The sequence below is a fragment of the Triturus cristatus genome, chromosome 10 (genome assembly GCF_964204655.1).
Source record: "Triturus cristatus chromosome 10, aTriCri1.1, whole genome shotgun sequence".
Classification (NCBI taxonomy): Eukaryota; Metazoa; Chordata; class Amphibia; order Caudata; family Salamandridae; genus Triturus; species Triturus cristatus.
In genome coordinates, this window is record NC_140593.1 from 751,476,650 (window position 1) to 751,498,365 (window position 21,716).

At 44.4% G+C, this 21,716-nt stretch overlaps 1 protein-coding gene across 2 annotated transcripts in view; it reads left to right on the forward strand.

The window, feature by feature from the left end:
- Positions 1 to 21,716, forward strand: part of AGAP3 (ArfGAP with GTPase domain, ankyrin repeat and PH domain 3) — a 1,862,985-nt gene that overhangs the window by 1,400,415 nt on the left and 440,854 nt on the right. For both annotated transcript variants that reach the window (XM_085628261.1, XM_085628260.1), the window contains exon 12: positions 17,027 to 17,200. In XM_085628261.1, coding sequence (XP_085484387.1) covers positions 17,027 to 17,200 — 174 coding nt within the window. The remainder of the gene's footprint in view (positions 1 to 17,026; positions 17,201 to 21,716) is intronic.

Consider the following 21,716-nt stretch of genomic DNA (forward strand, 5'->3'; position numbering starts at 1 on the left):
AAAAGAGCTCCCTGAAGGGATTGTTTTGTGGAGAAACGTGATAATTGGCTGTCAACCTCCGTGCAGGGTGGTGTAGGCAACGTACAGACTTTAATTGTACAATTTGTATATTTTGCCTGGTGTAGTAGCTCAGCAGGTGACCTGGAAAAAGGTACATATGTGCATGCTTTGGTTACAGGGAAACAAGTGCTGCCCACCACCGTAGTGTGACTACGAGCCTTGCTTGCAATTCCAAAACGACAGTTTGCAAAGGGAATATTGTCGAAGTAACGTTAAACTAATTGTCTCAAGCGGTTTTCTGAACTTGGCTGCTTAGCCCATTCGTCTTTCCGAAATCTGTTCAACTTAATTGTTTTATCTGTTCTGTTTGTAATTTCATTTTTGTTTGCTTAACTGAGTCTTCTTCCTAGCTGTCCCTGTTAAAACCGAAGCAAAGTCCAAGGCTTTGAAAGCCAAGCATTGACATAGCCAATAGGTCTCGCTTTTGGGACCTTATAAGTATTTAGTTATGCAGCACAATATCCTTGGTGCAACAACATCAACTGTTGCATGGCTAAACACTTCTAAGGTCCCAAAAGCGAGATCAATTGGCTATGCCAATGCTTGTTTAAATCAGCCTCCGCTATAAAAAGTTGCAGATGAAAACGTTGTCATAGTTGGCCATTTTTTCCTATTCATTTTCAATATTTCTTTATTCCAACAATTAGTTTCTTTGAAATAACCTTGAGAGATCTACCCATATGACTGACCCCTTGCTGAATTCGAAATGTTGTCTACTTTTCAGAAAATCTATTCCTTTCCTAAATCCACCATGGGTTTGACTCTGGTTTCCGCCACAAACTTGAAGTAGGTTGAAAGCACTAAAAATCTGAAAAATGGGCTACCTTCTTGAAAAATGGCAAACATCTGGTTAAAAAAATGTTTTTTTATTTTATATTCAGGTCTGCATGTGCCTGAAAGCTAGGAAGATGGTGGCATTAAGCCAGCAAACTGTTTGTTGGTGTCATTTTTACTGGGGGAAAAACAACACTTTTATCTGGAGCACTTTTCTACAATTTTTCCCCAACAACTCTAAATATAGCTCACCATTCCGTTCTACAGATAAAATACATATATTTGTAGGAGGCCTACTAACCCACCGAGCTATACTTTCCAAAATATTTCTACTTTCAAAAGGATGTGTCCGTCCCTTGTAAGATATACTTTATTTGTGATTGGCTGTGCATCATTCCTATGCGATACTGGTAGGGCTATTCTTCCTGGTAAGTTGTTGGCTCTGAAACACTGGTATGTCTTGGACAGTGCCAACTACTTACTTTTCAGAGGTGGGAGAAGTGTTTTGAGTGCTGGATTGAGAGTGTTGTGTCTGGAATTCCCACAAAGCTGTGAACATTTCTGACTCTGCTCACCATTGTGCCTTAATCCGGAGTATGAGATGGGGTAAAGGTTTTACACTATCACGTTTTGAGCTCCCAGCTGCAACTGCCAACAGTGCAGGCTCTGAGAATAAGCAGTAGTGTCCCATTAAAAATGTAGGTACTCTGCTGAGACGTTGTGCTCCTTGCCATTAGAAGAACTGTGATAGTACTCTCTCTTTAAAATATTAGCTTCCCTGTAAAAAAATGATAATGTTCTTCAATTTAACGACTGCTGTCTCATTGAAGAGCATCACACTATCACTAAGAAATGCCAGTCCTGTCCAATTAAAGTCATTGCAAGAATGCTGAGAAAGGGTGTACTGTTTCATTAAAACTATAACAGTCTTAATTAGAAGTACTGGTGCTGCCCTATTAAACATATAGTAACCCTACTGAGAATTGTTGGTACTCTCCCATTAACATAATAGGTTATTTGCATAGAAGTGTTTGTTTGTTGGTCCCATTAAAGATTTATGCCACACTTCCAGGGAGTGTTGGTAATGACCAATGAAAGCCTAGCGGTTAAGTGAAAAGTGTAAACGCTGTTCCATTAAAACACATGAGAGCGCTGCTGAGTGATGTTGGTATTGTGTTTAAGGTATAACAGCCCTTCTGAGAGCTAATTGTACTGTCCCATTGAAGGTATGTTAACTGTACTTTAACATTAAAATTAAAGGAGCCCTGTTGAGAAGTTCTGCTACTGTCCAGTCAAAATGATAAATTTTCTACAGAGATAGATAGGTCCAGCTCAATTTAAAGCATTGCAGCCCTGTTGAGTAGCGATGTTAGCTACCCACACTATCAACAGTGTGCATTACACTTTCTCAGGAGTGCAAATGATGAGTTGAGATTCCTTCACTATACAGTTGTTGTCCTCTCGTCTGTGCCTGACAGCAAATAAAATTAATAAAATGCCGGTATTTTCAGTAAAGCTTGATACTTAGCTGTTTCTAAACAGCATAAATGGATTGATGGCCCTTATGCACAGAGGTATATCATTGCTTGACCAAGACCACACAAGGTTATCAGCTGGGTTGTCTAGATTACATCAAAGGTCATCAACCACTGCCCCTACATGAGCATCTTTTTCAGCTACACAGTCTTTCATCTGTCAATGCGTATGGACGCAACAAATCTTCTCACACACATATTTTTCACAATAAAAAGTCCAGGCCGAAGGTGTCTCCTAGATGGCGCCCGAGTGAGAGAGTTCTCACAGAGCCCCGCTGTCTATCGTTTGCATCGTGGTGGATTATGCCCTTCCCCGGGTCTCATCGCACCTGATCCTAATTCTAGAACCGTGCCTGAGCAGACAGGCAGGGTGTGGACCCGCTCTGGCCTGAGTGGTTCATTCTGCCATGATTCCAGTCTCGGATTGGTCTGGTCGACCGCATTGCTAAGATGGCAGCTGCCACTGAGCTGAGGGCCTGAGTGGCCTGGATAACAACAATTGACCGCCTGCTGTCTCTCGTCCCCCCGACCTGCAGTGACTAGCGCTTGTCAGGGCAATGTCGAGTTGTGTTTGATCTGCCACCCACCCAATGGCTGGCAGCCTCGTATACAGCGGCATCAGGGTACCTGCATCAGACTGGGAAAGTCTCATCGTGCCCTGGCACTACCCGGGGTGAACAAATGCGCCTCGTCAACTGGTGCACAGCTTCAGTAGCATTCCTGGGGCCTAACGCAGGCTGCTGGGCAACTCCATCTTCCTGACTCTGACCCACCCATGGCCAAAGGAGCCCCGGTGCCTGGATATGGGGCTGTGGAGGAGCTACATGCACGACATTGCTGCTATCAGGGGGCCCACAAACAAGAAGGTATGTGACAGGCCCAATGTGGCCTGAAGAGACTTGTTCTTTTCCTGCGACCTCCCTCTACACCCTGCTTCGCCATAGGGGTGCCAGTCCTGGCACAGCGCCTCCATATTTGCTAACTTGTATCGGTAGCCTGCCTTGACACGAGGGGGGAGCGCCCTGAGAAGTGGACAGACGTTGGGCTAGTTGGGTAGGCCCTGCTGCACAGTGGGAATATTCCAGGCCACATCAGGGACTTGCCTTATTGTTAATACCTCCACTTTTTTGCAAAAGACTCTCTTCCCTTAGCACTGACTAGTGTCCTGGCGACCCAGTGGGAGCCCTCCGGAAGGCCCGTGCACCCCGCCACATCCCCAGGGTTCTACTCTTCATCTGCCCATAGGAAGTGGATACATCTTGTCGCGACTACCCTTAGAAGCACTCTGTGTGCCGTGGAGTGCTCACTCTCACTCTTCGTGCCCTGACAGAGGTTTCAGATTGAGCTACACCCGAGGATGGCTCTCTTCCGCCTGAAGCGGTGTCCTTGACTCTGCATTCACTATTCCTCCTTCTGGCTCCAGATTTGGTGAGGGAAGTGGGCCTTACAGTGTCTGGCCTTCCCCACTAGTGCTAACAGACCTGCGACACATGTAGATAAACCACCCTTCCACTGCGATAGGAGCTGTCTACAGCACCGCAATGACTTCCCAACGCAACCAGAAAAAAGACGCCCCTCTCAAAGATATGTTTGCCAAAATGCTGGTGACGAAATCTGACCAGAATGGACCCCCTCCGAACGAGACAGCAACGCGATGCGCCCCGGCGGATGATGCTCTTGTGACAAAGAAATTCTTGGAAAAGCTCTTTAGGACTCTCAGCGAAGACTTTGCAGCACTCAAACAAGATATAGCAACAGAGGTGGAAGATCTCTGGCGATATCTTGGTGACCTGGGACATCGAGTGGATTCTTTGGAATAAACCTATGATTTCCAGGAAGAGCAATTGGTTCAGACACCACAAGGAACTTCTTGAGCTACGAGACAAAAACATGGAACTTCATTATCAGCTGGAGGATCTTGAAAACAGATCTCACAGGTCTAATATCCGCATCAAAGGGGTGCCCTTACTAATAGTATCTGGAAAGCTGGAGGAATATGTTACCTGGTTGTTTTCCCACGTGACCCCAGAACTGGTTGATGAGGACATAATTTTCGACCCAACCCATAGAGTGGGCCATTCAGCTTGCTCTCCAGGACAAGTGCAAGACATTAGCACGTACCTACATTACTATAGGCAGAAGGCCATCATGTCAGCGGTGCGTGATCAGAATTCTGTCGATTTTGAGGGCATGAAACTCTGGCTCTATCAGGACCTTTGCCCAATAACATTACAGCGCCGAAAGGCCCTGCACGGAAAGGGAACTAAATACAAATGGGGCATCCTTTCAGGCTCCAATTTGTCTGGAACAATGAAACGCAGAGTATCCGAACCGTGGAGGAGGCTCGTTTGTTGTTGGATGTGGCGGCCCTTCTGGGAGACCCTCCTGTTTCATCGCCTTTGTGGGGTTCAGCATCTCCGCACACAGAACTATGTCATTATAAACGTCTGAGACAGAAAAAAGTCTCTAAGCCCTCCAAGACCGGGTGCCGCAGGGAACAAGTGGCACTACTGGGTCAATTGCAATATTGCGACAGTGCATCAGATCCGTTTGGCAAGCAAAGATGACCTAGCTGATTGAAGGCTGTTTTAGTGTGGACAAGCTGGCAAACAGTGAGCCTCTCTCATTGGAGGCCTCGAGTCCCCTTTGCTTTTAAAACACCTCGGTCTAAGGGAACGGATTCCCCCCAAAACTTCTATTGTTTTCTGATGGCTTAGCTCCTTGGTAGCATCACGTTGTGACTGGAAGGATCTGTGCCAACGATATGGACCCTCAAGTGTTTGTTATTTGTGTTTCATGGCTGGGGACTACTTGTTGACTTCTTTCTTGCTTTCCCCATTTCTTACATACCCGACAACCTCCACACTCTTATCTACGCTGAAGACACTATTCAGCAACACCACTTACAGGGGATTAATGTACACCTCTGGGCATGCCCAGCTCTCTTCAGATCCCACATACCCACGATTAACATACTTACTAGGGGTGGGCGGATGTTGTATAGGTGAAACGGTAAAAGATCTCCGCGAGCACGCAGAGTTCCGCGAATACACGGAATTGCTTGTTCCGCCCGTTCTCGATGCTTTTTTTGTGTTCGCGAACGCTGTTTTCATGCTCGGGGGGAAATATCTTGCGAACAGGCATTTTGAAAGCGCGAACAAGCAAAAAATTCCGTGAAGCCACGGATTGCAGAATTTTTTGCAATTCCATGTTCTCCGCGGAATGCGAAATTACCCAAATTCCGCAAATTCCGTGAGCGGAACGGAATTTACCGCCCAGGCCTAATACTTACCATACATCTTCGAGGACTTAATGCACCTGTGAAGTGTCTTGCGCTCCTTTCCTTTCTTGGAGATGCTAAATGCGACATCTGTCTCATCCAGGAAACGTATTTGCACAAAGCAGACTAGAAGCACCTATGCTTCTGGCAGTTCAACTGCCAGTATTTCTCCTCAAGCCCCTGGAAAAAGGCAGGAGTTGAAGTCTTTCTTGCCACTCATTTCCCATGGAGGGTGACACAAACACACTCTGAGTTGCCTGACAGGCTCCTGTCACTATGCATCGATTTAAGGGTCACTATATTACGTTAGCAAACCTCTATACCCCCGATGACTACCAGGAAGTTTTTCTTAAGGAAGCTGTAGGCCGCATCATAACCACCCCTGACACACACATTATCAGTGGAGGGGGCTTTAACATAGTTTTTGTCTCACAAATGGACAGGTCCATCCACTGAGCAGGACTGACTTGCGCTTGAGTGTAAACACTGGCTGACAGCTATGGGGCTGACAGACGTATGGTGGCAAACCCACCCAACTAAAAACGATTACACTTTCTTTTCAGCTGCATACTTATGCTCACATCGATTTTTTACTCACCTCTCCACGCATTTCTTCTGCCAATGCGGCTGTGGAGATTAGGGTAGTTGCCCTTTCTGATCACTCCCCTGTCCTCCTTAAATATGTACCTCCTAGCTCCACCCCACTGCCTGCACTTAGCTTCTTATGCTAAGCTCCTCACCTATGAAAAAACACTTACTAAAATTGCGGCCACCATTAACTCATTCTTGGCTCCTAATGATACACCAAACACACCTAAAGCACTAGTGTGGGACACATTGAAAGCCGTAGTACGGGGCCAAAGCATTTCCATAGCGGCTCGCCTCAACAAGGACCGACGTGACACTCGAGCCCAACTAGAAACTCAGGTGAGGGAACTGGAGGAGAACCACAAGAACACTGGTTCACTTGCGACACAGCGTCAACTCACGGCGGCTTGCAAGTAACTAAAGGCCCTAGATATGGATAGGGCTGAATATGCCCTGTTACACACGAAGCAGACATATTACGTTGGAGGAAACAAGGCGGGATGCGTGCTGGCCCACCGCCTCCGTTCCCAGGTGGTACAACATACGGTGGATGGGTGACTTCCGATGGTGCCCCATAACATCAAGATGGGCTGATCACCCAGGAATTAGAGCGTTTCTATACCACTCTACTCAGTGGAGGTTCTCAACGATGAGGACATTTATGACCCCCCCGCCTCCATCCCCAAGCAACTACCTCCACCTTAGTGAGAGATATTACCCCTAATGAAGTTGTCATAGCTATACATTGCTTACAACCTGGTAAGGCACCTGGCCATGATGGATATAGTACAGATTTTTATAAAGCATTTGGGCCACTGTTATCACCCACACTGGTGAAACTGTAAAATGCCTTTAGCACGACCGGTAGTCTTAGAGACACGATGCAGCTTGCAACGATCACAGTAATCCCCAGACCCGGTAAGGACTCTAAACACTGCTCCTCCTACCTTCCCATTTTTTTATTGAATGTGGCATTTTGGCAAACGTACTTGCTCCGTATATATGCAGGGCCTTGTGGACCCTGATCATACCGGGTTTATACCTGAGAGAGGCTACAGTGATAACACAAAATGCATTTGTCACCTTTTGTCATCCATGAGGGTTAATGGGATCTTATCCCCGCTCTTTAACATGTCCAGGTGCACTCGTCAGGGATGGCCCCTCTCACACTTACTTTTCGCCCTGTATATGGAGCCCTTTCCAGAAAGGATACGTAATATCCCCAATATTACAGGTGTGACCATGGGGGACCGGGAACACAAAGCTATGCTATATGACGTTGATGTGTTACTGATCTTATCAAATATAATTCCCACAAAAAGACGACCTGAGGAATTTTTTTAAGACCAACAGGGGCCGATTTCCCACTATACAACTAGAAGACACAATAGAAGGCCCCGGGGTCTAGTACAATAATAAAGTATTGAGGAATCCCTTTCTTAGGACGATTCCCCTCACCACCAGAAGGTGGCATGTTTCATCATAGGGGATCTCCTCGCACTACAAACCTAGTTGTAGTGCGGGCTACAACAACCTCTCTGAGAGGGAGGAGCAGAGGGATGTGTTAGTGGAGATAGAGAGGTATACTAAACCTCTAGATGAGCAGGTATGGGGAGGGGTTAGTGAGCAAGTGAAAGTGACTAAAACTAGCTCTACGATATGCTAAACAATTTTAATGGTGCATTCATGGGCTAGGATTTTATTTTGTAATGTAACTATAACAGAGGCGAATTCAATCTGTCAAAATGAGGGAGAGCTCTACATGTTTCAGCCTAGTGCTCCCCGTAGGGATGCAGCGTCTTTCATCACGACCAAAAGAAAGTGCAGAAACTGAAGTGCCAATAACCACTTGTATAACTTTAAAACAGTGGTAAAGTGTTTATACAAAACCAGTAGGTGGAGTGATATGTCACTCAGACGTAGAATATACTGGTCAGCAAACTTCCCGATTTGTCGGGTGAATGCGTAGATACCTGTAACCTAGGTTCAACAGACTCAAGGGACATCCAGTACCTCATTAAAGGGAAGACGCGGTCCCAACGTTGCCCCCTCCCCGGTCCCGTATCAAGCCTGTTTAATTCCTTGCTGTAGTAATGGCCGAACTGGCAGCTTTACGGTGTGGCCTCAGGCTTTAAAATTAACCTTCAGAAATCTTCTATATTGAATCTTACCATCTCAAAAGCTAACCAGGCTCAGCTCGAAAGTCGATTCCCATTCCCCTGAGTTTCACAAGGGATAGGATACCTAGGTTTACAGATACACCCCACACCTCGACGCACGGCTGACCACAACTATTCTGCATCCTTATGACCGCCCTCTCTGACCTGTCTAAATGGAAGGTATACAGCCTCTCCTGGCTGGGCCGCTAAGCGGCCATCAAGATGACTCTTTTATCGAAAATTATCTGTTATGCAAACTTTGTCACTCCAGCCCCCCCCCCCCCCCCCAAAGGCACTTGACAAACAGCAACATCGTATTAGGGAATTTATTTGGGGTGATAAAAAGGCACCGATGTCAAAGAAGCCGGTCTACCTGTCTCAAGGGGAAGGAGGGCTTGGTGTCCCCAATCTCAGTGGCTACTATCAGGCAGTGCAGTTGCATTATATGGGGGAGTGATCCCGACCGAGCACTGAAAAACATTGGTGCTTTATTGAACAATCGGTGGCAGACATTCATATCTAGAAGGCCCCGTGGCTTATGAGGTCACATTGGCCAGTGTGAGTCTACATTTCACCGGTACTCCGAGCCAACATGGGCATCTATGACAGGATGCAAACTCAACAGGGACTATCCACTCCCATCTCTGCCCAAACACCTATCATAGGGATCTCTGATTTCCCCCTGCGCACCGTGGTTCAGCATTTCTTGTATGGCAAGAGGCCAATTCCGAAAGCATAGATGACCTCTTCGATGTGGACGGCCTCAGGGATTTTACTCAGGTTCAATTGGCTTCCACCTAATGCCTGTTGGCAATACACTGCCAGTCGTCACTGGCTATCACAGCCTCTGATTCGCCCCCAAGTCAATAGACCTCTCCCTTCTTTCCCGCTCTTCCGATAAGCGACTCCTCTCCGATATATACACCTTCCTCATGACATCTCGGTGTTCTTCCAGTGCACCTGTGTAGTGCAGATGGGGAGGGGGATGCGAGAGCACATTGATAAAGAATGGTGCGACAGCCTTCATCGCGCCCGAGCTGTGACCCGCAGTAGTTCCAGTAAAGAAACGTTTCTTAACATTGTGCATTACTGGTGCGTTACACTAGCCAGAATCACCCAGTTGAGATCAGGAAGTGACAGCAGTTGTTGGCGGCGCTGCGGACAGACTGCTACCCTCACGCACATTCTTTGGCAATGTCCCAATATAAGTTATAAGTTCCTTCTGGACAGAGGTCATGGAAGCAGTGAACAAAATGTATGACATTGACCTGCCTAAGTTCCCCACGTACATCTTAATGTGACTCCCAAACGCTCTGACATGCCGCCTACAGTCTGCAAGGGGGCAGCTATTACCCTGGCAGTGGGAGCTCTTAAACAGCTCTTGCACTCCCGCTGGGGCTCTGATGCAATCCAGACACGATTAGGCTGGCTCCACCAGCAATGGAACTCTTCGGACTGGAGAAGCTGAGGGCAGTGGCGGAACACACGCTGCCTTTGTTTGAAAGGATGTGGGGACCTTGCATCTGATAGCTGTCGGACACATGTAGTGAAGTAACCTGCCCATAATGTCTGCGGGTTCTCCACCGGACATCCCCAGACTGCACGCCTACCTGAACCATTGACTGGGGCACCGCTCTCCATCTTCCGCACCTCCCCTTTATTGTTATTCTCTTGAGGCTAGTGTCTTGTCCTGCTCAGGTAGTCACAACATTTCCACACCCCATCCCGCCTGTCTCCCCTTCTCTCTATGCATCCTCTGTTCTTCAGTTATTAGATTCTTCACTGCTGCCCACTGGCCAGTGGATGTAGGTGGGCTGGTTGTTGTATCTTGTTGCACATAATGGTAATGTAAAGATCTCAAACCTCAAAGCCCAGGGCAAATGACTGTGCATGTGCTGCTTTCTAACTCCTTATTCCATTTTTCTCACTTTTCTCATTTTTGACGAGTGGTACACATCTCTGGGATCAATGCTTATAAATCTATTACTGAATATTGCAAGGCGTGTAAGAAAACCTGAAACTATGGCTGAAATACAGACACACCAAGAAACGTAGGTAAAGAAATGGGGGGGTCATAAAATGACGTGAGAAATTGCTGCAGCTACGAGAACTGGTGCGTAGACAGCACGCATTATTCTTACTATACACCTCTAAGCACAAAATAGGCGTTGCTCTTAAGTTAACAAGTTTTATTTGATTGCAGTATATTTAAAAGTGCTCTGTGGTAAATCCTCCATCCTGCCAATGCTTTTTAGGGGGGTACCAACCATCCACATTGGCTTGCTGTATTCCTGAATCACACTGCATGACACAGTGTGTAGAAAATGTATAGCTCTTCAATCCCTGGCGGCACAGCACCCAGGATAATGTGCTGCATGGCGAAACGCTTATAAGGTCCCAAAGTCGAGACCCATTGGCCGAGACAACTCAAGACCTGGCTCTTCGACCAGTAACAGCAACACCCCCCCACCGCCCAGCGCCTTGAAACCCTCCCGGGTATGTAGTGCGCTTTACAAATTATGTGATTGATTGATTGATTGGCTATACTAATGCTTGTTACTGTTGCAGTGTATCCAAACTTAGTCTTATGTTTCTGTGGAAAGTGATGTGCTACCCTGGTGGGGTCTGATTTGTGCTATAAAACAGCAAAACATCACCCTGATAGCAGGTGCAGTTATTCGCAGCACCCAACTGTAGGGGGATCCCCACCTCCTTTGAAAAGCGAGGTCGTGTCTGCCACTTCAGTGAAAAGTTTGCTCCTGCACTGGGAACAGTGCACTGACTATCACAGAATACACTGTTCCGGTCTGCAAATGACACACCCAGTTAAAGGTATGTTGCGTTGCAGAGTGGAACAGTGCACCCTGATTGCAATACGATCACTGGAGAGCTAGATCAGATGGGAGCCACATTCATTATATGATCACAGTTACTTATAGGTACTCGCCAATGTGGAAGAGAAAGGGAAGGGATGGAATATGTGTCTTTTGGAAGAGTTTAAATCATAAAGATGTTTGACTTGTGCAGATTACTATATCTCTTTACCCCTGTCCTGCCTCATCTTCAACAGACCACCTACGTGTCTGGGCCAGGTACTGTAGGGTGATGTGACAGTTGGAATATGCTTTAACACTCTGACAGAACGTTTTCTTGAGGGGATCTGGGTGTCCCTAATTTACCTCTATAATTTTTGGTTGATTTGGGCCTCTTCGTTGTGTACTAGTTTATCCCAAAGGGCCAACTCCTCTCCACATAGTAAAATATGGAGGCCGCAGCTGCCTTTCTTCATCTTTTAACTTGTCCCTGAAAGGCCCCGTTACATGTCGTCCTTATAGGATGAACTCAAGCATTGCCACATAATGGATTTCAAGATACATTTCGTGCTAACTCCGAGTCTCTACTCTGCACTTTAGCTGAGCATGTGCCCTACACTGCTTACCAAGATGACGTTCGAAAGGCAGAGCCAACAGAGACCGCAGTTATTTGTTCTTTACCAGGTAATAATATTTCAACAAGGGAGACCCAAGGATCACTGGTGACCTGGAGCAATAACTATAACAAAAAACACACTGGTCCCTAGTAACAATAGTTTTGATGCAAAGAACCAAATGGCAAATATAATGTATTCAAATAAGTTTATGAAAAGCAATTTAAAGACACATAGCGGCGCATTGAATCTTGGTGCAAAACAAACATGCTTGGTGCTCTCTTTTGAGGTGATACACTCCGGTGATAAATCATGATCAGCAAGTGTATCAGCAAACACAAGAACCGCATGGCCCGTTATAGCAAGTTCTCAACAATCATAGAGGATCCATGTTTTTAAAGTCGACGGTGTTTCGATCCTGATAAAAATGGTGGGAGCATCATCAGGACTCAGGAGGATACAGCGAGCCAGACAGAGAGATTATGAAGGTTAATACAGTTGCTAGAAGAAGGGGGCCCTGGTGACAGGCCTCTTGAGCAAGGTGGACAGGAATGGCCTGATCTGGAAATATGCTGGACACCCATGGGGGGCACCAATAAGCCTTCAGTGGAAAGTGCGTTCAGCGTGTGTGGCTTGGGTCTCTAGGTTGAGTGCTGGATTCCTTAAATGGGCTCGAATCAGCCAGGAGCACAGAATTCAAGTTGATGGGGAATTTCAGAGCCAGGCTTATCAAGGCAGTTGGCTTCTTTGCTCAGACTGTTATCCACTATTACAGGATTAGAGACATAGCCGCAATTTATAGGCAGGAAACTATAGCTGCAACGTACTTCCTTGGACATGGGTGACTATCCTGATGCAGGCTAGAAATATTTCCCTCAAATCCATGTTGGGGGCCATAGATTGCGATTATGTCCTCCAGCTGTGTTACGCCCCTTGGACATTAAATACATTGGACTTTTCCCATCCAGAAGCGTGTGTATTTGTTGACTGTACTCACCTTGGCTGCCCCTTAATCCATTCCGACACCCTGAAGGTGCCTGGTGCCCTGATAGAGGTGGTGTCTGTGTAGATTCAGTTATTTCCTCTGCCTTTTTGTACACTTCTGCATTCTAGCTACAGACAGCCTTGTAGCCTTTAAATTATGGTATTTTTCTTGGAGTAGCAACTCTGGTAGCCCACAGAAAAGTCTGTTTGTGCCGAATGTTACCAAGTGCACCTAAACTAGCACACTGGGCATCAGACGTGCCACACTACCATAGTATTAGAGATGCATTTAGGGTAAATTATTTTCAAAGAGTGTGTGGCGATTGTTGACTTCTGTGTCAATATTTCTTTTTTCAAACTATTTTTGTTTTGATTTTCATAGAGAATAACAGAAGGGTTACTGAAAGGTACTCACAAAAAACCTGCAACATGACACTTCTGTGTCAATATTAATCAGCAGATACACTGAGCACTCCCTCATCAAACAATCTTTAATCGGATCATTAAAACCATAGAAGAATGCACAACACAGGAATTAATGACACACAGACAATGATACTTAGCAGCAATGTAAACAGGAATTATACAAATTGATTCATAAAGTGACGTGTTTAGAGTGGGAAATGTTGGCAGCAATCTACAAATAATCCATCCCATATTGCATCAAACATTACATTTGCCTTTCAATCTGTTAAAATGCTAAAAACGGGTTAAGATTGATAAAACAGAGGATAAAAGAACAACCTGTCCAGCATGTTGGTTCTACAAAAAGTAATGATACATTACTTGCCCTCCATATTTCTCAATCTGACTGCAGCCCAGATACATTCATGGAGCATTATACAAATTTGTTCTGATTGTAGTAATTAAAGATTAAGTAAAGCATCTTCTTATGTTCAAAGACGTGTGGAAAGGGATTACAAACGAATTCCTGGGCACAGTGTACAATTTGCACAAACAAAAAAAATGTAGCATTGATTGTACTGATTCTGAATCGCATTGGACATGGCACAAGGCCTAGTTCTCCACAAGCATCTTTTAGATAGGAAACAAGGAGATGGGCAAAATGAAACATGAACCTAACCAGTTTGTATCTCTAGTATGGATGTACTAAAAAGTATGAATAAGAATACATGTGGCTTGTAGTGCTCACAGCCACTCTCCTCTTGCTACACTCTAAAGCTTCTCTTCTCCTTTTCAACATGGTGAGAAATTACGATTTAATACAAGATTTGGCTAATGCATTGATGCCCTGTGGGTTATTAGAAAGTTCTGGTCTCCCTAACATGGTTAATTTATTCTTTATGTATGGCAGCCACGGAATATTACTCACATTGTGAAGCTGAAGACAATCATCAATTATATCGTGATTAGGAAGAGTTTCAGATTTTGATCAAATGGAAAGCCATTGCGTTAATGGTGCTAGTTAACACGATCTTCTAGATACTTAAACCCCGATACCGAGTGACAGACATAAATGGGAACACCAGTGGGGACAGACAACAAACAATCTTCTCAAAAAGCAATAATTCTTTTCTAACCTGTAAATGTGTTGTATTTCAATTTTACCAGAATCCCTGTACCGTGGGGAACAACCTTTACAACGCAACTTTTACAACGCACTACACTTACAACGCATTTTTTACAACGCAACATCCACTACAACGCATTCCATTACATAGCATGACACTACAACGCATTTTTAAAAACTACCTTTACAACGCATTCCATTACATCGCATACTACCTTTACAACGCATACCATTACAACGCATAATATTACACTACACTATCCAACACTTACCCTACTGTTGCACCCCCTGGAGTTAGAATAGTAATTTTTACCCCTATACTATCCAACACTTACCCTACTGTTGCACCCCCTGGAGTTAGAATAGTAATTTTTACCCCTATACTATCCAATACGTACCTTAAATGCAATGTAATATTATGCGTTGTAATGGTATGCGTTATAAAGGTAGTATGCGATGTAATGGAATGCGTTGTAAAGGTAGTTTTTAAAAATGCGTTGTAGTGTCATGCTATGTAATGGAATGCGTTTTAGTGGATGTTGCGTTGTAAAAAATGCGTTGTAAGTGCATGCGTTGTAAAAGTGTGCGTTGTAACGACATACATCCCTGTACCGTACATCAACACAGAGGTGCTTCGTGCATTATAGATATTAATCATCACATCTAGGGGTTTGAAACCTAACTTTGATGAAAACCTAGAGATTGCAGCTATGGTTTGATCAAATTGAGCTCTCCGCACTTTCACTAAATGCTCCCAATTGCCCTTCCTGTCAAAAGGTACCCCCAGATACGTTAAGGTTGGTACACGTAGACGTTTGGTCCTGTTGATATAGTATGACTTCATATTTCAGGTCACCCGCCAACAAACCATACTGTACGACCTAGTAATATTAGTTGACAGACCCAAATCCCTCCTAAACAGAACAAATCTATCCAGTAACCTCTGAAGACCTACTCCAGTTCTTGACATAAGACGCAGTCGTCTGAGTATAACAATGCAGGCAGTCGTCTTGCTCCAACCCTGGGCTTATAGGCCTCTACATGTAAAAAAAAAAAGGTAATCAAGATCATTCTTATATAGACAAAAAAAGAAATGGCGCCAGTACCCATCCTTGCCTGACATCGTGCCTAATGTTAATCAGGTTTGTAAACTCACCACTGAGCACACTTTCTACCTACATAAGTGTCTAGATAGGCATGACTAACCACGAACACTGATGGTTAGCCACGGCCATAGCGACAGTGAAACTCTGCATCCTGTGCCACTGGAGGTCACAGAGAGTACTTATGTTATTAGAACTGCTCATTTAACTTTACAAACTACACAGACCCTCTTCACAAATTCAATCAGACATGAAGCCGCTTCCTCAACCTATTAGTCCACATTCCCACGTTATACATCGCACAATGAATATTGCCTGATGAAACCACTTGATGGTAGGCAGGGAGATAATTAAGGTACCTAACGTTTATGTTTATCTTTATGCATGGAGGGCTTATAACACAGTGCTCACTACCAATTGACTCCTCAAGGTGCTTGGAAATAATATAAGGAGATAAAGATGGCAAAGCCTTGGATGTACATAACCCCAGAAGTGGGTAGGGTCAGTCTTAGGTGTCTGATCGGTAGACTTGGTGAAGGTTGAGGAAATGGACTGTGAAGTGAACTGAAAGCAAGGGGAAAAGGAAGGTCTTTAAGGATTTCCTGAATTTGCAGTAATCTTGTTCCAGTCTAAGGTGAGTACTTAAAGCATTCCATATAGTTATTTTGCTGAAAGGGAGTTTGACTGCTGTATCGTCCATACCTGAAGTGGTGAGATGTCAGCAGCCTTTTATCAGCGGATCAGAGAGATCAGGGTGGCTGGTAGAGACCGAAGATGCTGGCAAGATTATTTAAAGCCTTGTGTTCAAGGCAAAAATTCTTTAACTTAGTCCTTTCATGCATTGGGAGACAATAGAGTGATTTGAGGGCAGAGGTACTATTGACACATTGACTGAAGTGGTAAACCTGTTAGGCCACAAAGTAATATGATGAACTGCGTCATACTTAGACGTCACTCTAATTATTTCTAGCCTTTGCCTCTGAGTAACCTAATGTATCTAGTAATGGAAAGTTGCACATGAATACACCTGTTCCCAGTTGAAGTAGGTTAACATTGAGAAAGTTCTCAACAGTATCAGAGCCAATGACTGGGGTTTTGACGTAACGCTGTCTGATTGCTCATGGCTGTTTCCCCGAGTGTTTAGCGCTAATGCACCCTGAGACATTTAATTGGATGCTGAGGGGCATTAAAATAGTTTTTAACATTTATTTTGTACTCCTTACCAGTGCCATGAACTACTGTGTCCCCCTTTTTAAGTCCTTGAAGTTTAGACAAGCCAGAGTAGCGCTTATGTATTTACAGTTGTTATCCAATGAACTCACACTTTGTGCAATTACTAGTTTCTTGCAGGCCGTCTATAGATTAAAGACTATTTAGACCCGATTGACTGTTGAATGTCTTTTTGTGTCTTTGCACTGTCTTTTCTTATCTCCTTTTAATTACTCGTGACAATGAGCTGTGTTTTATCTTAATTTTTATCTAGATTTGTAATGATGATTTTCTTATTGTATGATTGTATCTTTTATGGTTGCAATTGCTCCCAAATAAAGATTATTTATTATTATTACTGCGTCTCTATTCACAGGGGCCCCCCAATCTGGCAGTAGCAGCTCCCTGCATACAGAGCGCTCCCTCAGTGGTATTAATCTGTCAGCCTATGGTTCGAAAGGAGATGGGATGCACCAAAGATCCTTCTCTGTGTCCAGTGCGGACCAGTGGAACGAGACGGTTGGAACAGTCAACACTTCCAACAATCCCAGTAAGTGATTCATCTATGACTTGCACCGAGGCTTCGTCTATACTATAAAGTACCACATGGGGATTTCTGGTGACGTGTGACTTGTGACAGCAAATTTTCTTTGGCATCAGAAGCCGACTCTTTTCAATTGTGCGATATGATATAGCATCGGAATTGATAGCTTGTAAACATGAGAAACTATGAATTACTTTTTCAAGGTGGTTCCTTAAGTGTATATACTTTTTGATGAATTTAGTAATGTAGAATGTACAATGTCGGTTTGTCCTTCTGGAGACTAAATTAAAGGATTAGAATCCTGGTAAAGATAAATAGTCTTGCTGACTAGGCACTAGAATCAGAGGAAGAGGTTTTACATGTGCAAGAGATCTTTCACTACAGGGTCTCTTATTTAGACCTGCATTCCAGTTATCATAAGTACCCAGAGAAGTTAAGTGGAGTGTGGCTAGTAGCCCCTAGCTCGCCCTCTCTCTCTCCTTCAAGTCTTTGTTCAGCTCTCGCCCTTCAATTAAATGTGTCCATTATGTAGAGGCAGCATTAAAAATGCTTGACTTCAGACAGAGAGGGAGAGAGCAGTGACTTACTTCTCTGGGCTCTCTCCAACTTGCCCCAGAACTTCTTTAAAATAGATCATGATTTCCAACTCTGTCAGACACAGATTTTTCTTATAGTCTGTGAGAAAATTACCCCCTTTTGCTTGGTCACCACCATATTTTTCAGATTTTATTGCTGCTTTTTAGACTGCACACTGGGGCGCTGCTGCTCAGTCCCTAGTGTGTGTGCTCATACCCCTAAACATGTACAAAATACGTTACTCCCTGACTAGGTTATTTAACTTTGTTATAAGGCCATAGTATGTGGTGCAAAAATACACCTGTGGCCTAGATTTAAATGCCACCTGTAAACTGCAGCTTTTATTGTGTCATTTATTAGTGTGACTTGAAAACATGGCTTCAGGTCTACCATGTGTAGCCTAACAGCAGCAGCTTAATGCCTGCTGCACAGAGCTGTTCAAATCATCCTTGAATAGATGGAAAAACCTGATTTTAAATAATAAATAAGTCACCCTGAAACGTACCTTGCTGCTAACAAGGTAGGGGGCATAATAATTAAGAGTGGATCGTGTGTCACATTACAAATAGACCTTTTCACTCATCAGGCTGTAAATGTCATATTGATTATACACTTTAATCTATAAATGTTGACCTGTATCAGCTGAGGACTCCATTCAAAGACATATTTTTATATTTGATAAAAATCCAATCTAATACTAATAGCAATCTAATGGCATAGTCGGATTTGTACAAACTATGTGCGAAATGTGAGAACTATGTGAGAAAGCGCAAGTCTTATTTGTATTAGCTCTCTAGCCACTGTCCAGCCCATACTTGGCCTGAATGAGGAGTGAAAGAGATGGGAAAACTCATCCCCGAGCGGGGACAATGACTTTGCAGTGGGAAGGTGTTTTCTTCCCCTGGCAGGAAGAATTGTTAGGGTGAGCTAAGGAACCTAATCACCTTTAAATGGGCTTATATTGCTCAAGTGAATGTTAGATGACACCTGGAAAGGCCAAACCTTTATCCCTGTAGACAGTCTGGCACCAAATTCAGAGGAAGGAAAGCTACCATCAGACCGGTTTACCGTGATCATAAAGGAGGGAACTCGCTGGTCATTACCCTAATCACTTCTCTAGGTGGGCACACAGACTGTGTACAAGAGGTGAAGGGTTCCCTCATCTTGAAGTTTGAGGATGAAAGGCACTGTGGTATTGTTTGCAGTACGGCACAAGAACTGCTGTAAAAAGTGGGTAGGGTTGCTCACAGAAACTTGTATCCTATTCGTTAGGGAGGAGGCAGGAATCCTCTCCACCCATCAGCTAGTGGCAAGCATAAAGGTGGAACCCCAAGGCATCCTGCATAGAATAATTTCTGAACCTATGGAAGAACAGAAGAAGGACTGCACCTGGAGTTGACACATGCTGGACCTTCTCTCACTTGTACCCTGGAAAAGGAAGTGTACTCCAAAAGTCTGTTGGCTGATCGCCTTTGTGGCTATAGGGGCACAACACACTGCAACAGGCATTTGTCCTGAAGTGCCCAGCTGACTAGTAACACCAGCTGATTAGTAAAAACTATACCTAAAATGGACCTTATTTTTGGCCTCTACTGGACCTTCGGTCAGTCTCCAAGTACCTCCCTGCAGTTCTTGAGCCCTTGGAAGTGTACACCTGTGGTTGTTTGGCCACCAGAAGGTTTGGAAATGTTTGAACAATATTCCTCCACGGCTTTAGCGGGACCTGCTGGAAAACGTAGTTCAACAGCATCAGATTTGATTTTTGATTTGTCCTGCTCAAATACCCCAGCCCCTCTGAAAAAACAAATAAGTCCTATTCTGCGTTGGGGCTTAGAAGATTTTCAGCAAGAAATCTCCGCAGCTCCGGAAAACCAGTGGAACCAAACTTCTTCAGGTTTTTGGTTCCATGGCCGCATCCAGAGCTTACAACAGCAACCCGTTTGGGGAAGATTGTACTTCTTAAAAAGTGACAAAGTCCCTTTCTGCATTGATACTTAGAAAAAATTTAAACGTTTTATCCTCAGAAAAGCGACAAAGATAATTTCTGAAGAGGGTCTTAATACCTATTTCAAATGTTTGACTTCAAAACTATCACTTGCTCCCAGTCTATCGTGACCATTGACTTACATTCAGTGCTTTATTTTTCTTGATGCTTTTTCACATGAAATCTTTAAAATAATATATCTCCAGTTCCACTTACAGCATTTTTAGTGTCATTTTGCTGCTTACATGTTTCTATATAAATATATGTACTTATTTGTGTCTGTGACATTTTACTGTTTTGCTTCTTCTAAATGCTATACACATCTTCCCTAAGTTTAGCCTGTCTTCTCTATGCCATAGCTACCAGGGGTTGAGCCCAGGAATAAGTAAATACATCCTTTCACTGCACCCAAGAGGATTGTGATTTAAAAAAAATATATATTTATGTGTATAATTAACAAACTTCAACAACAACATCCCCCAGGGCAGCCCATGAGTGCCCACATTTCCGCTTAACATTCACAGTTATACTATTACAGACGTAGAGATTGAGTGGGCACTCTTAAATCATCTGTAGCCATACTTTGGACATCAGTGTACATTATTTTCGAGTGAATTAGCAAGTTCTCAGGGGTGCTGATCAGTCTGTATCTCTGAGTCATTCCATGGTCCACAGACCACCTCATATTTCGGTGTTGGCAGCCACGTGCCTATTAGACAATTTTTTGACCTGCATACACCAGTCCATATTGTGCATCCATTGCTGTACCAGAGGCAGCGTCTCGCTGCCCCACAGTCAAATTATGTCTCTGCGGACCACCCATCAGTGCAACATTATGAAGCAGTGGGGGGCCTGGTCTCACGCTGAACATGTTGGTGACATTTTAGTGCGGCTCCTGCATTAACTTAGTGGGATCCCCTACCATCCTGCCACAATATCCACACACCGGCACCAACTGAACCAGTGCAAGATGCAGCTGAGACCCTAGGATTGTGGCCTGTTGACCCCTGTCGGAGCTTACAGGGGGCCCTCATCAAGGATTGCGCCCTCTTGGCCTGGCGGTGATCCTAACCAGAGTGTGAGAAGCAGGAGAGGCATCCTCGGAGATCTGGCCTACCCTGCAGTTCAATCATAAACTCTATTGCATTTCAACATTTCTAACTTTAAATTCCTCCTACATCCTATGAGTATCTATATGAACCTGCAAGTAGCTAAATGTCCTAAACTGAACCTTTAACTACCTGCCTACAATCCCCTTACACATGATTCCCCAACTGGCAATGTCAAGCAACTTCTGAAAACTCCTGCCAAACATTTCATGCCCCCCGCCACCCTGACAAGGGGGTTGTAAAACCTACCCCCTTTTTCTGCCCCCACCCAGGAATTGGTTCCCAGTCTGCACTTCCTAAAGTGTCACATTCAACACTCTACCTAACACTTCCCTGATTTCCAACAGATACAAATCCATGCCTTATCAGGACATATGTACCCTGTCTCCACTAAAATACTCTGTAGCCTCGAATTAAAAATCCAAGTGCCATATCCTGCCAAAGCCAATCTCCCTACAAAAGTGCACCATCTCCCTGTTGATTTTCCTCCGTGCCCTGTCTATTTCAACCGGCTTGGTTGTACCTCTTCAAGACTGCCGCGGCACAAATTCAGTCCACGACACATACACACTTGCCCACTGTGCCGTAATTTCTAATAGGTCTCTTTTTATGGTTCTCAACAACACTACACCAGTCTCTGTGACCAAATCAATCTCCCCAAAGTGCAGAAGCAATACATCCGGGCACCGAGACCCAACCATAATGCTGTTTAACGTATGCAAGAGATCTCTCCAGGGCATACACCCTTTCCTTTTCCAGGTTACATAAAACAGGGGGTCATTAAAACCTACATTTGCCCCCACCCCCTCTGTCCTGCTTGTATCACCGCAAATTTGATGAATGAGTAGCCTAC